Source organism: Homarus americanus, unplaced genomic scaffold, assembly GCF_018991925.1.
Source record: "Homarus americanus isolate GMGI-L3 unplaced genomic scaffold, GMGI_Hamer_2.0 scaffold32583, whole genome shotgun sequence".
Classification (NCBI taxonomy): domain Eukaryota; kingdom Metazoa; phylum Arthropoda; class Malacostraca; order Decapoda; family Nephropidae; genus Homarus; species Homarus americanus.
Window position 1 is genome coordinate 23033395 of NW_024713129.1, and position 19302 is coordinate 23052696.

At 40.0% G+C, this 19302-nt stretch overlaps 1 protein-coding gene across 1 annotated transcript; it reads right to left on the bottom strand.

The window, feature by feature from the left end:
* Positions 1-6831: 6831 nt before the first annotated feature.
* On the bottom strand, positions 6832-19018 carry LOC121870472 (X-ray repair cross-complementing protein 6-like). The gene is made up of 13 exons (XM_042372310.1): positions 18833-19018; positions 18202-18379; positions 17253-17346; positions 16871-17048; positions 14565-14761; positions 11723-11804; positions 11314-11391; positions 10229-10364; positions 9906-10097; positions 8576-8776; positions 8070-8205; positions 7873-7933; positions 6832-7798 (listed from the first exon to the last, which is right to left on the bottom strand). Exons 1-13 carry the CDS (start codon positions 19016-19018, stop codon positions 7658-7660), a joined length of 1860 nt encoding a protein of 619 aa, XP_042228244.1. The 3' UTR covers positions 6832-7657.
* Positions 19019-19302: the final 284 nt, after the last annotated feature.

A 19302-nucleotide genomic window follows, 5' to 3' on the forward strand; every position in this document is an offset into this window, starting at 1 on the left:
TACAGCAGGAGATCAACGGAGTCCTCATGCCTAAGCAGACCCATCTTGGCTAAATGGCTTGCACCACCACTGAAATATAAAGCGCCGCATCGAGAACTCCTGGCCGTGATACCCATGTCAAGGAGCTTTCAGCACTTCCTTTGAGGCCCTGCCAGCCCACCAACTTACACGCCGCGATCACAAGCCCTATTCCACGCCTTTACTTCAACCTCCTGTGTCACATATGTAAATTTCTGTGTCCTGCACCACTTGGCGTGGTTATCTCGGAAGTTCTAGCGATGTCCAAATGACATTAGTTAAGTAGCTTGGCTAACGAGATCGCTGACGCCCTCTCTCATTGTATATCCAATACCTCTCATCTCCACCCATTATCATGTGGGCAACTTGCCGCGGCTCAAGAGAATGACGAAGACCTGGCAGCATAAGACATCTACGCTAGGCCCTTACACCCAAGAATTCCTAACTCGCACGAATATCAAATTGTGGTGACGATCCTGTGGGCAAGCAGCCTAGACCGTTTGTGCTCTCACGTCCACCCGCCGCGGTTGCTTTTGATCGCATTCATGGTCTCAGCCACCCGGTGAGGGCTCTCATCGCCTCACACAACGGTCGTCTGGCCCGCATCAAGACCGACATATGAAATGATTTTTCCAGTGCCTGGCCTGCCGTCCTCCGCAAAATACATCGTCACACACGTCTCTTTTAAAAACCTTCTTCCCATACCCAACGGACGTTTCCAAGAAAATCGGGTGATGGGACCCTTCCCCATCCTGTGGTAGCACTTACATCTCACCGCATCAACCGTTTCACCAGGTAGGTAGCCATCCCGCCCAATACTACAGCAGAGTCTACCGTCCCCGCCTTCATGTCCGGGCTGCTTCCCGCTTCTGCCAGGCCGTCATCACCGAATCGAGGAGCCCAGTTTGAGTCATAACCTGGCACAGCCTTCATAGCCCTCGGGCACGACTCAGGCAACACACTACCGCATACCACCTCAAACTAACGGCATGGTAGAAAGCGGTTTCACTGGCATGAAGGACGACTCAAAGCACAGCACCACCTCTACAGTTGACGCATGCGCCAATTCCTTTAGTGTTCTTCAGCATCCGTGCTCCATACAAGGAGGAGGGGCATGGATCAGCCCAGCAGATCTCACCCTAGGCGAGCCCCTCGTCTACCCGGGATTTCTACCCTCCTGACCTGCACTAAACAACTCCTACCGTCCGTCATGACTTCATCTAAAAAGCGCTGCTTAATAAGCAGTTTCTATATCCAGAGCTACTGCTCCACGCCAACCTCCTCGGCGCGCCCTGAACATGAACTTCCTGCACTACCCACAGCCGAGTATGTTTTCGTCAGGTATGATGCTCAATTTAAAACTCCACTACAACGCCTGCGAGTGGACCCTTCCAGGTTGTAATTGTTCAGCTGTGTTCTGACAATTATCCGAATGGCAGACACGAGACTGTCAGAAGCATAGACACAGAGTCAAGCTGGCCACCTTACCTGTTGGAGCCCCTTAACCCCAGTGTGTACCACCAAACAAATACAACACTCCAGCACTAGTTCACTCAAGAGTTGCCACCAGTAGCACGACTCCCTACCATTTCACATTTTTGGGCACCTCTTTTCACCTCAGGTGCGCCCCATCTCTGTCCTGGACCCTGCTGCTGTGTAGGTTCTGTTCTCATCATAGGAACTCCTCCTGTCGTGAACCCTTGCTGTCAACAGAACCTGTCTTGCCATGTGGAATTCTCCTGACATCACCCTGACCCAGTCAACCCAGCCAGTGGCCCTCGAGAAACTGCCCCAGCTGCAGAAGCTCAACAACAATTGCCTGCACTTTAATTCAAAACCCTTTCCCCCCTGATTCCCCACAGGTTCTGTGTCACTAGACAGAGTTGTCAATCAAGAGCGGCCGAGAAGGGTATTGCGAGATAACGTCCGGTATAAATGTGGACGTAACCCGGCTTAACATCCCTGTCGCGCCCGGAGAAGGGGAGTATTAGAAAGGTTCCCTCAAAACGCTATGTGTTGCTGACTGGCTGATCTCCCCACCCCCCAAGTGACCTCCACCGCGATCCTCGTGGCCGGGCTGCTTCAGGTCACCAACGACGCTGGAACAAAGGGCCTACTATCAAGCCATACCATCAAGTGTTATATAAGACCTCACCTGGCCTCTTCAGCTACCTTTTTCTACTTACCGCCACTCAGCAAGCAATATCTTCGAGCTCCATATATATATCGCCTCTGTAAGTTTCTTGTTATAAAATCTCGTGGAGCAAGCTTCGCCCGACTTAGTATCTCTTGGCTGACTGAAGGTGCAACAATATATAGGGCATTTGAAATGTGATTGGTGATTTTTCTATTTCTACCAATCCCGAGTGTTGGAGATATTTGCACGTACGTTGTGAGGCTAAATAAGAGACCCAACAACTCTGCCACGACAGTACGCTACAACCTTTCAGATGATTTATGGGATCATTAATAAACGACTGAGTTAAGCCTGTGAGTTAATACCTTGCATACGTAAACCTGTACAAGCAATATTCTGATTTGTAAACATTTCAATTTCATTACTTTACTCCCTCATGTCATTAACCTTTCCTTACCTAAAGTACTCATTATAAGCTGTGTCGTTGGAGTCGAGATACTTGAGGTAGTCGGTGAGGCTATCTAAGCTCTCGAAGTCGAGGACGTTGATGTGAGAGTGAGGTGGCGTGATGCTGGCGTAGTCCCCGAGTCCCAACACCACCGGCACCACGTTGTACCTACATGATCACGTCAGGTGAGGTGATTGATATAAGACACTATATTAGGTAGGAGTAGAAAGATAGATTAAATATTAAGAGACAGATAAACTTATGTCCACCACAAAACAGTTTACTAATACTGTGAATGTGTCATTTACCTACGTCATTATGAGTGAAGGTATTACAAATTCTTACAGTACCTACTTTGTTTCATCTGATCCTCAACACCACTTTGGAGGCAGGAAAATAACTAATAATTAATAATGCATCATACTCGTGGAAACTGAACGGCAGTGTTGTAGGGTTACGGATGTTGTCTTGCACTCAGGATGGGATGGATGGAAACTCTAAGGTGGTGGTTTTCTTATATAAAATATATTATATACAAAACAGTCTGGTGCTGGAGATGCCGTGTGGTGAGAAGCTTGCACAGAGGACCTGTTGGGTGAGTAGCGTGCTGGAGCTTCGTTAGAGATGGTGTGTGTTGCTGGCCTCCAGGTTGAATGAGAGCTGGACAGCGAGGAGCTTGCTCAGAGGAGGTGTTGCGTGTTCAGGAACGTAGGGTAGAATGAGAGCTGGTCAGCGAGGAGCTTGCTCAGAGGAGGTGTTGGTGTTCAGGAACTTAGGGTAGAATGAATCTCAATGACGAGACTGAGAGCTTATATACACGGCTGCCGGAAGTAAACCCGGATGCAAGCACGCAGGTGGCGACCCCCGTGAGAAACTCGCCGGTTGCTTAGATATGTCTCATTGGAGTGCGCCTAGGCTTGTCAGTTGTGGGAAGAGTATCGCAGGTGGCGACCCCGGAGAACCTCGCCGTGGTTGAATTCCGTTGCTATGGGATACGGCTACGCTGTTGTAGGGGAGAGATCCACTACAGTGTTATTAGTGAAAAAATAAGACGGGAAACGAAAAAGAAAACAAGAGAGATTACTCAAAGAACAACGAGGGACATTAAGGTTTTTAAAAAATAATGTTAACCTCGTGAGAAACTTTTTAAAGCTATTAATATAAACATGGGAACACATCCACTTGAGGTTCATACATACTCCGCCAGGCACACGACCTCTCTGCCATTGCTCAAGTGAGATAATCAGAAACGAAGAATAAAAATCAAACCACAAGCTATTAAGAATCCTTCATGACTTTCCAATTAAATGGTGTTATTTGGCAATAGATTAAGTGAATTAATTATTAGCTCTCATGGTTTATTTTAATTGTAAGAATAAATTTAACATAAGATTTGGTAGAAAATATATGTTTTAGTTATCACCTAAAAGGAAATTTGAACCCACTTTCTTTGTATCTATTTAAGGGGCAAACTTTAACATACACACCTTAATAAACTTCTGCATAAACCTGACTAGTTTCTCCCTCCTGGAGTGAGAGATGCAGTTGGAGACAAACCACGCAGCCATCTTGGTTTTTGGCGGTGTAGTTAGTAATGTTAAGAAATACATGGGTAAGCATGAAGTGATCATCAGTTGCTCATCAATAGCCTGTGACGTGTGTGTGTGTAATATTAATAATAATAATTTGTTTATTGAAAAAGTTTGGCAACCCGAAGGCTGAAAATATACATTGGACAAAAATTACTTATTACATACAAAGACCCATGTCTTTGTAAGTAATAAGTCATTTTGGTCCAATGTGGGTGGGTCGTTTAACAAAAGCTTTCATTACTGAAAGAAGGAACATGAATTGAACATACAAATTATTATAGTTTACAGGTGATGGTCCAGGCCTGGACTGGTCATGGAGACATTGGGTGGTCTGGTGTTCATGTGGTGTAGTAACTCGTCCTTGGGTGTTGATATGAAGGACCTCACGTGTGTAATGGCCCCTGTCTCATCAACATTAAGTATTATATAAATGGGTTCTTTACATTCAAATTCATCCCCTGTAAGTTTCCACTAACTATGAGGAGGACATGAACTGATCACGTGAAGGGTCGCTTCCCCAAGAGGGTGAAGCCCATTTGACCATAGGTCAGCAATTACCTAAGCACACACCATTGGACGCCCTTAGTCAGTCTCGCTCACAAACTAATATCGAACAGACGTTGATTCACGTCTAGTTACATAGACGCCGTCCCTTTCTCACCACACTCATAAATAGTGGAACTTACGGTTGATCTACACTCGGGAATTATACAAATAATACTTTTTAATAAAAGAAGAAACTTCAATAGGGTTTCGTAACTGAAGCCCAATATAACACGTGTGTACCAACCTGTTTAACTTGGAATTAACCAGCCGGTTCACGTGGTCAGAGACACATTGGGTGCTGCGTTTATGTGGTACAGTGACTCGTCCTCGGGGGTTTATATGAAGGACCTCCCGTGATAGTGACTCGTCCTCGGGTGTTGATATGAAGGACCTCACGTGGTCATTGAGATACTGGGTGGTGTTGCGTTCATGTGGTAGTGACTCGTCCTCGGGTGTTGATATGAAGGACCTGACGAGGTCATGGAGATACCGTGTGGTGTGGGGTGGGGTCACAGTACCTCACTCTGCTCGGTGATGTGTTATCTCGTAGTCAAGAGTAAAACAGGCCGGCCCTCTGTTGTTCCCAGGGTGGACTGTGTAGCACCTCCTGGTCAGAAGATGGTGGTCAGTTCCCAGGGGTGCTTATCTCACTGGTAATGTCTAGTGGTGATTTAACTGGCTTAAACACTGTTCATCACAAATTCCACTTCTTTCCAAAACGAAATTGTCACTTTTGATTATGTAGATATCCCGGTGGTGAGATTGTGTCGGGGAGAGGGTCATGCGAAATGGGCCAACATTGGCCAAGGGGGACAGCGCCTGAATAGGTTTTGACCCTACGGTGGTCAAGGATGTGTGTGTGTGTGTGTGTGTGTGTGTGTGTGTGTGTGTGTGTGAGAGGAATCCATAAGGACTTAATATTCAATTCTCCATATTTATTCTTCTGTTGACAAAATGATTCATAAAAAAATATTATTGCCATATATGGAAACTTTGTAGTTTGTCCTTGATCAAAAAGAAAAGTAGAAAAAAAGCACGTTACCAATATGATATTTCACAGGAGAATTGACACTGGTTGAGAATGTTGCTTGAAAACTAAATCCTCATCCAAAGGGTTAAACTCAAGACTGGTTAAACTGGGAACAACTTTAGGTGACCACTTAGAGGCTAATTTTCATATGAACCAAAAGTACTAGAATTGGCTCTGGTCTTGTTTATGGTGTAGACTACAGTGCCTGGTAGCTACATGACAGGTAAAAACATAATATTCCCTTGACTTAAAAGTAAAATAATTAAACAGAAACATCAAAATAAATCCAATCGAGGACAAATTCACAAAAGAAAAAATTCCACACCAGCCAGCAATAAAAATCAGTTATGAAGGAACACTATAATACTAGTCTATTTGTACTGACAATATAACATGGAATGGCTTAATATATTCGATACATCAACAACGGTACAAAATTAAGAATAATTAACATAGTCATACAAAATTAAGACCCAAATGAGTTAAAGTAAAGCAAAGACTACCTCAATACTCTGTCTATGTTGTGCGAGAAGTTTAACATGTATGTGTATGGAGGAGAATAAGTACGTAGCTTTAGTAATTTTGAAATAAGTGTAATGGTACAATGAAGTCATCTCAAGCCACCGCCTTAACACTTGTCATGTTCTTGCCTCCGAAGCATCTCAATACTCCTAAGATGAATAAGGTACAAAGATTTATAGGGAGAGAGAGAGTACAGTAAAACCTCGATTAACCGACATTCAGATTAACCATCAATCGCCCCCCCCCCAAAAAAAAATACAGGGATTAGCCCACCCAGGCACAGGTCACTGACCTACATCGGGGCTTGGGGGGCGATAATGTAATAATATTAATAATGATAATAATAGTAATAAAGAACCATAAATAAATGCAAAAATGGAAAAAAATCAAGAGTGAGAAACAATATATGTATGTAGTATTGTCAATAGTAAGAGAAGCAATTGAGACCCCGCAATCGTGTGTAAATGAGGGAGAAAGTCAGATCAGCAACCTGGGACTTGGTCACAATTTTTGTGATGACATACGGTATGTTCTTTGACTTTTCCATTTTTTATTCAGTTTCTGTGCTGGTTCATATTTATTTACTTAAGTGGTTAATGTTTTAAAGCAAATTCTATTGAAATATGATTGGCAAATGAACAAAAATGAATAGGGGGAATTAAATGAGGTAAGTTAGGGAAAGGTATGTTGAAAATGTATGTTTTATTTCCGTAGACTTCATGTACTATTTACCGACCTTTCGGATTATCCGTCGGCCCCTTCCCCCCATGTGGTCGGTTAATCGAGGTTTTACTGTACCTTCTATACACACTTCACTACCTATGCCAATCTCACAGCATATGATCCTTGAGGTAGAAAATGGAACCCCGATCATTACTGAAGAACTATTGATTCAATAAATTTGTTGTTTAGTGTTAAGTGCACTATTCTTTATGTGTTGGTTACCCTACACTAGCAATATTTAACAGTATAGAAGTAACAATTTCATTTGTGTTTTTAGTATTTATTTTCACTTTAGGGTAAATCTTTACTGTATATAAGTTTGGTAAATGAATATTTGTGTGACACTAACTAAATCACCTTATGGAGGGACCACAATTACTGTAAAATATTATTAATAATTGTTTTCTTATTAACTTCAAGGCTGGATATTATTAAAGTTTTATAGCACATACGAGTTATCTACATTGTTATTATTTACTTATTTCTGTTCTTTTGTACCGGTAAATTTTATGCGAACAATTGAACAAGAAAATTCAATTACAGTATCAAAATAATGGATTATGGCAGCCACTAGGAGTTATAATCACAGCAAATCACTTCCTTCCTGGCAGTAACTCCTGGGATAGTTTTAACTCCTGTAGCTATGCATTGTGTGTTCTCAATGACTCCAGATCAACTTGTTCTATGACATCTAGTACGAGATCGGCTTTCCTCTTCGCATTGATTGAAATTCCGCGTATCTGTAGCCAGGCCCTCAGGACGTCCACAGTCAGTGTGTGAGCCTGTTGGTGGTAAAAATATATCCACTGGTATAATCATGATACAGTATTCATGGAGGATACATTAATAATATCACATCTCTGTTATCAGCCAAAAATTCTGACTTACGTTTTGCACATTTTTTATTGTTCCAGAATCTATAAATAAATTCAAAGCAGCTTGTCTACTATATAATAGAGGTGAAGTCTTAATATAATGAGGCTATGTACACAAGTGTGTGTAACCCTTACTAACCTTGCCGACCTTGGTCATGGCCGCAACATCAATTCTCACTGGGTCAGACTTTGCTCTCTTGGAGCCTGAGGAGGAGGTGGCAGCTGGCCATTTCTTGGTAATGCACTTTGGGTCACAAGAGGGAAGGTCTCAAGTAATTTGCCGGCCACCTTCTTGATGTTCTCATGGTCAAGTACTGCAAAAATAATTGTTCATTAAGCCTTTACAAGTATATTCCTTAGGTATTTTATTCTGGCTTATTTTATTCAGCTGAGGGGAGCCATTATCTCCTAAAGGGTTAATATTTCAATAACTGTTCTTTAACTTTTATACTATACATATAAACTCAATGTATATTACCTGAAGATCAGATGCCCCAGATTATTTCACCTGATTAAATACACTAAAGCTTACCTACCTTAACCCCTCCAGGTAGCATTAGGGTGTCTGATCTTCAGGTGAACCAATAATTTTCTTTTTCATGATACAGTCTGACAATGACCATTTAAAGATATTTCCTGTTCATGTATGAGCACTATCTAGGTCAAGGGTAACAGTCAACTCACTGGTGAGGTCAATCACCGGGTCCAGCTGGGATCTATTGGGGGCCAAGGCCTCAATGTTGCGCAGGTGTGTCGGAATATCAGGGTTGTTAAAATCCTGCGGTGAATACTTGAAAAAATTTTTCTTGATGCCTAGTTTGGCTGCATCCACTTGGTCAGGAGTGGCACGGGTTGCATTCTTCAGTTTTATGTTGCAGAAATCATCTGTTAAAAACCATTACTTTACCACGAGAAGATGTCATATATGATGATGCAGCACAGTAACAAATGTTAAAAGCAATATAAACATACAATAAAACTAAACATATCGTACTGCATTAGCTATCAAACAGGGAGGTGCTACCGCTTGGGAAGATATTGGAAGCATAATGTATTATCTAATGGTAGACCCTGCTGCCATGTGACCAAGTCCCAGGTTGCTAATCTGACTTTCTGCCTCATTTACATGTAATTACAGGGTCTCAATTGTTTTTTACTACTGACAACAGAACATACATATATTGTTTCTCAATTTTAATTTTTTTTTCATTTTTGTATTTCTTCATAGTTCTTTATTATTATTATTAGTGTTATTATTATTATCATCATTATTATTTTATTTTCAATTTTGTATTATTTATTATAAATTTTATTTACTATGAATTATTATTATATGTTCGTCCCCAGGCCCGAATAAAAGTAATAATAATAATATTATTATTATTTTAATGTTAATTAAGTCAAACTGTTACTTCAGTAACACCTGACTAAATTTATTTAATATCTGGGATATAACATCAATGAACACCACTTGTGAGCTTTACTGTCTTTAAGGAACATTTAATTTCTCCATTTAACACTCGCAACATCTTGTGGAGGCTGAGCCAAGAGAAGGAAGCCCAATATATATTTACTGTCATTTCCCATAAATTGTGGTGTTGTAAAACCCAGGTGAGGGATTACTTTAGGTGAAGGAGTGACATGACTGGTGGCCAGCTCAGCCCTCAACACAAAAATAATACAGTAACTGACCTATCCCAGCATGTTCCCTCACCCTCACAGCCCAGCTTTATGAAATACCCATGTTCATCCTACCACTGTGAACCAGATACAGTTCTATGACCCATACACAAGTGCTTCCATCTTCCTCCACAGAATACAGTTGGTCTCTCAGTGTTGAACATCTATAGTGCCTGTTTAAATAGCAAGAATGGAAATATAACAGCCAATAATCAAAGCCAAAATGTCTGTACATAACTGAAATCAAAAGTGACATCACACATCTAATTTTCATCTCCTCTCTTACCATCAGGTACAATTATGTGGGCTGATGACTGGAGCCAGAGTAACTTACCAGCAAATGGTAAATGTGACACAACAAAGCCTGGTGGAGTGACCTGACAATTCTTGTTATCAAGTTTCTCTGCTTGTGGCACCAACGCTGCCAATGACACTGTTGCTCCTTTACGGGGAATAAAGCGCACTATTGCTACCACTTTTCTTGCTATACAACGCTCCAACAGGGCTGCAAACATTTTGGTGCTACCTGCACAAAACTAAAATTGTTAGACTTTCATTATGCATTAACAGTAGTAATATCTTAACTGCAATATAAACATGAAAATTACTCAAACTGATTATTTTCACATTACAGTAATCAGTAAGTGATCACTTTACCTTTAACTGACTTTTCGTCAGGGTATATGAGGTCTGCTGACCTGACGTGGTAATATAGCTTGACACTGCTGATTGGTTTGAACCCCAGGAGGTGTATACCAGCATCATACACCTGCTTGAGTTTGCTCACTTCATCCTGTCAGATTACAAATGACATGGGAATAACTGTTGCATGTAAATGGTTATTATAACAAGCATAAATACAGCTAAGAATGTCATAAACAGTTCTGAAACTTAAATGAGCTCATGGCATAGAAAACTGTATAATCTTTAAAATACAAAATACTACAATATGATACAGTATTCACTTTACATACAAAATATTACACTTTCTAATATAACAGATACAAAATGAGTACAAAAAAGACCCACCAGTATGTCACCAAGAATATCTTTTATCACAAAACAGTGTAACATCAGATGTCAAATGAGATGAACCCATGCATCACTTATTAGTCATTTCACCAGTTATCAGCTCACTCACCAGCCATCTGGGCAGGTGGTCTGTTGTTTACTACTTTAATGTTTACTGTTTAGTGATAGTACAGGAGAAAACTATACTACCTGGAGGAAACCCTTCTCACATAAGTCCTGGGCCAGGGATTGAACCCAGGACACAGTTGTGAGAAATAAGAACCTTTCCAATGTACTGTATATCACCAACTTTAGTTTTCTGTTTACTGGTACTGCATGATGTTGAATTTAAGGTCATTTTGAGTCTCCATCTCAGAAAGGATATAACTTGGGCATATGTGCCGTATATACCTTGATCACCAGCTAGTGATTTACATATTGATAAAGCTATTATGTCTCATTAGCCCTTTAAAGTGAGAAACTTCCCACCACTTAATTACACATGCACAGTCCCCTTCACTAGTGTGTTTACAGGGGCTTGTCAGGTTTCATGCAGTGTGACAGTCCTGTGTTTGTTTACATTTGACAGAAGGAAACTTGCAATAATAATCAAACTAAGGAATTAAAGTAAACCAATATTAAAACAAATCTCAATTTATGATTAGTGTAATGTTTAGATGATGAGCCCCTGTAAACACACTAGTGAAGGGGACTGTACTGTACATACTAACCAATGTTAAACTTACCTCCTTGCGGCCATACACCTGGTACTTTAAAATGTTATCTGATGAAATCGGCTCTCCAGTTTTCTGAAATGAATTGGTATCGTTTAATTCACCCCAATAATCCTGACAGAATGATATACAAAGTTCAAAATGAAGGACTGAACCATATACAGTACATTATCAACCTGACTATAGGACTTGTGACGAAGATAGACCTTTGAGTTGTGTTATTATGTTGGCAAAAATATTATATTAAAAGGTTGCAAAAAATATGTTCCACGTATTATCCTGTGTATACAGTAATAGTAGATAGTAACAAGAACAATTACGCCATGAATAAAGTTAAATCTATCAAGGTCATCCAACACTATTTATAACCCTCAACATTCAAGACATGATAAGGCTTCACACGTACCCGTAAATTTAATTTCTTCACGGACTTCACTTCCTCGTTGGTTTCCTGCCACATTTTTGATTTATACGGCTTGTTCATTTTCCTGTGTAAATAGTGGCAATTAATGTCAAACTAAATTACCTTCTCATTTGTTTCATCTCATAACTCAGTCAACTTCAAGAAGAATGATGAAACTTATGGTAGTAAAAACAGTATAAATTATAATAACCTTCTAAGTATTCAAAAAGTTTAATTAAAACTACAGTGGTCCCTCGGTTAACGAGCACAATCCGTTCCAGCAGGTTGCTCGTTAACCGAAACCATTGTTTCAATGGGTTTTGGGGTAATTGGTTCCAGCTCACCGAAAATTGCCTAAATTCAACAAAAACGGTAGAAAAGTTCACTTACTTTGAGGTGTGTATGTAGAAGGCTCCTGGATGATGATGATGATGATGATGATGATGATGTGAATTTGAAGTGGAAGGTGGAAGAGGAGAAGGGAGAAGAGAAGGAAGTGGAGGTGGAGGAGAAGCATTTTACTGCTTCTTGGAAGGTGAGTCACCTTCCATGAAAATGTCAGGAACCTCTGGACTGACAGATTCTCCACCATGAACATCCTCTCTCCTTGAAGTGGAAGGCTGAGGGATAGCATCTTGTTCCCTCTGCCTTTTACTGAAGAAAGTGTAAATTGTGGTCTGTGGGGCATCTGTCCTCCTTACCATTAACTTGTGTTTAAAGGAGACCACTGAGTCCTCAACATGACACAAAGTTAGTTCAGTTTTTTCCACTTCTTGGTGCTTTGAAGCCAGTTCCCTGAACTTCTCCAAGTAGTAAATCACATCTTTCAACTGTTTAGCGGACATATAGTCATCACTTTCAATTTCCTCCTCACCACTGTCAGCCTCTACCTGTAACATCTCATCCAGTTACTTCAAGTCATCAGGAGTAAGTTCCTCCTCATGAGACATCACAAGCTCTTCCACATCCTCCTCCTCCACTTCAAGGCCCAATGACTGACCAATGGACACAATCTTCTGGTCCAACTCTGTTTCTTCCTCAAATCCCTCAAAATCATGGACTACTGATGGCCACAGTGCTTTCCATGAAGAATTGAGGGATCTAGTGGAGACTTCTTGCCATGATGACACAATCAATTTTACAGCCTCCAGGATGTTGAATTGTGTCTTCCAGAAATGTTTCAGTGTTAGTTCAGGATCAATGGAAGTTGCCTGATGACACCTCCTAAACATTTTCTTCATGTACAACTTCTTGAAGTTGCTGATCACATTCTGGTCCATTGGCTGTATGATTGATGTAGTGTTTGGAGGCAAAAACAACACTTTCACAAAGTCAAATTGATACTCCAAATTTCTGGCAAGGTCAGGGTCATGACCAGGAGCATTATCCATGAGGAGAAGAGCCTTTAAAGGGAGTTTATTGGTGGTTAGGTAGCTCTTGACAGAAGGGCAAAACACATCAACAGCCCATTCATTAAAGAGCGGTCTTGTCACCCATGTCTTACGGATGGACTTCCAATAAACTCCAAGCTTTGTTCTTACCACTTTCTGTTGCTTGAACACCCTGGGGTTTTCAGAGTGGTAGACAAGCATAGGCTTCAGTCAGAAATCCCCTGAAGCATTGGCACCAAGCAATAGAGTGAGACGGTCTTTCATGGGTTTATGCCCAGGTAAACAGGCTTCATCTCTGGTGATGAATGTTCTTTTGGGCATCTTTTTCCAGAACAGCCCAGTTTCGTCCACATTGAACACTTGCTGTGGAAGATAATTTTCTTCTTCCATCAGTTTTTTAAATTCATCTAAAAACTTTGCTGCCCCTTCCTTATCAGCACTAGCAGCTTCACCATGCCTAACAACACTGAAAATGTCACTTCTTTTCTTAAATTTTTCAAACCAGCCTTTGCTGGGCCAAAAATCTTCAAATTCTGTGCCTGAAGAACCAGGTTGATCTGTCTTTAAATGTTCGTAAATCTCCCTGGCTCTTTCACAATTGAATTCAGTAGAAACTGAATCACCTTTCATCTGTTTTTCCCTAATCCAGATGATAAGTAACCTCTCAGTTTCTGCAATTCGGGATCTACTTTTAAACACTCTTGTAGATTTGTCTCTCACTTTCACGTCTTTAAATTTGTCTTTCTGAGCAAGAATTGTGGACACAGTTGATGTCGACATGCCATATTCTTTGCATAGCGCGTTTGTTCTAATGCCTTGTTCATGTTTTTTTTTTTATGATTTCCTGCTTGGTTTGGATTGAAATCACTTTTCTTGATCTCTTAGGCCCCATGCTGGATTCAAACAATGTCAACATGTGCTTTTCAAAGTTAAACTTGTTGTAAATAAAGAATATTTTCTTTGAAATAACAGTGCACTATATATTGTCAATATGTAAAATAAATTTCACAATGACCAATAATTTGCTTGGAAACACAGAAAAAAGCATTTAGTTGAAGAGAGTCTCAAGCAAGATGTTACCTCCAGTGAAAAGAGAGAGAGACTAACGCCTGTTTGCTGTGTTAAGAGGCTGGATGGCGCGCATTAAACTAGTCACTTTACCTTCAATTATGTTCAATAATTGTTAAAATGACTAAAAAATTGAATATTAAACTTTTAAAATTATTGAATAGTATAAACTTCTTGATATTTACTAAAATAGTAAGGAATTTAAGCCCTAGAACCGATTAATGTATTGGCGGACTAATACTACAGCTGGTTGACCGCCCAGTGCAAGCCAAAACTTGTTGAGGTCAGCTCATAAGAAACTCGTTAACCGAATTTAAGAATCTTATGGGAGGTAATTCGTTAACCAAAATCTCTTAAACCGAGGGACCACTGTATAAAGGTCTCACCTAACTGCCGGGTAAACACCGACTGACATCTCAACCCCGGGAGCCAGAGTAAACATGACTCGTTCAGCGGTGTGCTGCTTGTGGTCCAAACGCCTCACTCGCTCCAACAATTCCTCAAACCGACTTGTGGGATCTGCTAAGGTGATCTTGCCCTGCGAGTCCTCGTTGTCTTCGCTCACATCAAGTATTATCAAATCCTGTTAAGAGAAAAGGTTATAAAGTAATACTATTAAACTTGTTTCTCCTGTAATCAATATTTAAATCTGATGATAACCTCCAAGTGAATAGGGGTCCCACAAGTCAGAGGGTCTGTTCTGTACAGCGGGGATACAACACCATGACTAACCTCTACATCACTGGGACGTCACTCTTAATATACCTAGCTAATGCCACACGGTGTTATTCAGCTCAGAGGCGACCCCATACACAAAAGGTTAAAAGTAAATGGTAATATAACAATAACACATTAAGAAGATGTAAATGTTCCTCTTAATCTAGCATGGCTTCAGATTACTTACCAAGATAAAATAAATAAAATAAATAAATGGAGAATGATTGTTACACTGATACCAAAGTGGTAACATAAAAAAAAAAAAAAAAATCTTTATCACAAACTCAACTTAATCATATATACAGTACACCAGGGTACTGATAACATGACATACAGAATTCTAGTCTCAATTTCACTCTTGTCCTTATCAAAACAAACTCAAAGGTGGGTGCTTGAGGCCCTTGCAGGCTCTATGGGGCTCCCAAGCAATGTAATGTATATTTAATTTATTTTTACCATGTTAAAAAATCCCTAAATGGTAAATACAGTAAACCCTTGAAGATCCGGACTCGGGGAATCTGGATTTCGGAAGATCCGGACAAAAGATTTGGGGGTTCTGGGCTAAGAAGCCTCCCTAAGAAACATTCCCAAACCAGAGCAAAGAACATTTTAGGCCCATGGGCGCTGCTTGACTTGTCAGCTGCTTGGACACAGGTGCCCGAGGAGGTGGGAAACAAACAGAGTTGACAATTGTTGTTTGTGGTAATATTATTACATTCACTCTAGTAATGATACAATGTTTCTTATCATGTTATCATAGGTAAATGCATGGTTTATATACGCTAATTTGTTTATAACTACATTAGTACTGTATTTTTGGGGTTTCTTATATCATTTATTATTTGCCGGAAAATTCGGACATCTGCTTTTTCGGACACGTGGTCCCCCCATTTAGTCCGGATCTTCGAGGGTTCACTGTACAGTGTAAGACCTGCTCTAAAATACTGTATTACCTTATAAAACTGTTGTCAACTACCATATACAGTGATCCCTCGGTTAATGAGCGCCTCGGTTTAATGAATTACCTTCCATAAGATTCTTAACTTCGGTTAACGAGCAAACCCTCGGTTAACGAATTCCTTACGAATTTTTCCCAACATGTTTTCGCCAGCATTTGGCTGCCCACCAGCTATAGTATTAGTCCGCCAATACAGTAATCAGTTTTAGGGCTTAAATTCCTTACCATTTTAGTAAATATTAAGAAGGTTGTACTATTCAATAATTTTAAAAGTTGTATATAAATTTTTTAGCCATTTTAACAATTATTGAACATAATTGAAGTACAGGAAACTACCCGGTAGTTTTTTGCGCGCCAAACAGCCACTCAACAGACCAAGCTTGGCGTCAGTTTGTTTACCAGTTCAGAGTAAGAACATCTTGTTTTAGACTTCAACATAAACGCTTTTTTTCGGTTTCCAGTCAAATTATTGATCATTGTGAAATATATTTTACATATTGATAATATATAGCGCAGTGCAGTGTTGATTTAAAGAAAAAAATCTTGAATTACACCAAGTGAACTAAAATTTTATGGGTGAAATGGCAGCATGGGGTGACTTCTCTTCCACCCCAAAGCCTTCTCTTCTCCCTTCTCCTCCACCCCCATTCTAATTCCCATCATCATCATCAACCAGGAGCCTTCTACATACACACCTCAAAGTAAGTGTACTTTACTGCATTTCTTTTTAGCTTGTATGTAATTTTCGGAGAGCTGGAACTAATTACCCAAAAACCCATTGAAACAATGGTTTCGGTTAAAAAAAATTTTTATTAATGAGCAACCTTCTGGAACGAATTGTGCTCGTTAACCGAGGGACCACTGTACAGTATTTACCTTATAAAACTTGGTCTAAAATCCTGTATTACCTTATAAAACTTGTCAACTACCTGATACAGTATTTACCTTATAAAGCTAGGTCTAAAATACTGTATTACCTTATAAAGCGTGTTGTCAACTACCATATACTGTATTTACCTTATAAAACTTGTTCACATTAAAGTTTTCTCCCATATGTAGCACCTCCAGTTCAATCTGGGCCTCCTTCAAGTCTTGGGCCTTCTTCCTGGCTTGTCTCTGCTTCTGGCTATCACCTGAGTGGGGGTCATCTCGGCACGTGAACAACAGGATATTCTGTTCTGACAGTCGGCTCGTCCTGCAAAAATTACAAATTAGAGACTATTTCTTATGGTAGTTTTAATGTAATATGTAGGTAAAGTCCTTCACATTTATAAAAGAAAAAGAACAAATTAAGGAGAGTATTTATGGATTCCCCATTTTATGCTATATGGTATAAATTAGCCAACACTATACCCCCGTACAGTATACAAATACAGGTACACTAGTATATGATACATACCATTTTTCCAAGACACTTTGGCAGACGCTCAGAGCATCTTGCAGACTGGCATCAGTACTGTGGCCATAAGTTGTGTCAAACAACTTCTCAGGCACTGGGGTAAAGAACATAAGTTACAAGTCATCGTCATTACTGTACAATCTTCAAAGAAATTCCTGCCGCCTCTCCTGAACCACGAACCCTGAGATTCAGACTTGTGAATCCGAAGCATATATGGACAGAATAATGCATCAGTGTCTACTGCTTTGGGTACTGAATTTTGGGACTTTAATTTGTTCAGGACTGTACAGTATGTCATTTGCAAGCTATCAACAATAGTTATACAGGGGAGTACTCGAATTTCAGTTCTTTAAACTCTGTCCTACTGATCTTAACACATTTCTTCTCAACATATAGATTCATCTTCAGAGGGACATTTGTGGAGTTTATGTACACAACCAGAGGTGAGATGAAAGAAGGGACAGACTATGGGTCTCTACCAATCATATAAAATATAGAAGATAGTGAATGTAGATAAGTTGAGTGGGTGCCTGGTGTGGTGTGAAGGTGGAGCAGGTATTGGTGGAACATTCTTATCAGGATTGAGGGTTGAGTTGCTGTAGCAGTTATGGGATCAGGATGGATAATGGTCAGATTAGAAATTCTTTTGTTAGTAAGTTCAGGATGAAAGGATTGTGTTTTAAACCGAGGGTATTTTTATTTTCCTCAACAGAATCTTTAACGTGGTGCCCAAAGACATGTCTTGTATGATACCAGGACTTCAGTGTGGTGTGTGTACTGTACGGTGCTCACTGACGGTTCAGCCGCTCGAGTCGTACATGGGATCCAGTTTAAGGGATAATCCAGATTCAGGATTGGTTAGAAGGGGCATTAATATTCAACATATTAAGAAAGTTTTCTACACACACGAACATACAACTTTACATGTAGTACACCATACGGCACTTACTTGTTAGTAGTTCCTCTAACGCGAGGACTCTCTCTGCATCTGGACACTCTAAATCCTGTAATGTATACACGTGGGAGAGGTCAATGTGGTTCTTGGTCTCCCTAGTGTTGAAGAGCACTAAAGCAGACACATCTCGGTCATTGGAGAACACTTTCCTCATCATGCTCGAGTGCGCTGCCTGAGGGTATATGATTTACTTGTTAAATAACTAAATAACACAATAGCTTCTTGGTCAAACAACAGGAAAATAAGAACTGCCACCAAACATTAAAGTAAACAAAGGAATGTTCACTGTTCTACTCCCTGCTCAGGTTGGATCTATACTTGGTCATATGATTAATGAAAAATAAACAATTACTAAAGAATAAAGTTTCAATTTTCATCAACACAAATGAATATCTCAAATACAGTATATCAATTTAAATGATCTTGGCATGTTTGTCTCTTTTCCCTAGAGTGCCTCATAAGTGTATGTATGTGGTACAGTACTGTAGGTCGGGGATTATGAATACAGTTTATCTGAATGTGCTAGATGGTTGAGGTAAGGTAAGGATTTGACTAGTTATGGATAGTGTATAGCGGGGTGTGTGTGTGTGTGTACAACAAAATAGAGAAAAAAATTAATACTCACTCTAACTGCTTGATAAAATGGTGGTTCCTCCCCATCTTCCTCTTTACCGGGGTTGACAAACATCTCTTTGGCAGTGTCAATGAGGAAGACAGAACCCAAGCGACCTCTGTAGGCCCATAAACCAATCTCTCCCTCCGCCTCATCACTACCTACATCGTAACTGCTGCCAAAATGCGAACCGTACATCATCTCTAAAATAAATAAATAAATAAATAAATAAAATATAAATAAATATAAATATAAATAAATAAAATAAAATAGAGGATAAACCTGTAAAAATCATTCACTGAAATATATTTAGTGCATAGATCTATAAATTCTTACCTATCCTGAACTAATGATCTTTATTAGTCAGTTGGTCACCCGTATTCAGCTCTGTAGGGGTTAAGGTGACAATACTAATTAATCTATATATACTTGTACAAGGTAAAAAAAAAATGAATATATACAAAAAGGAACATTCAATCCTG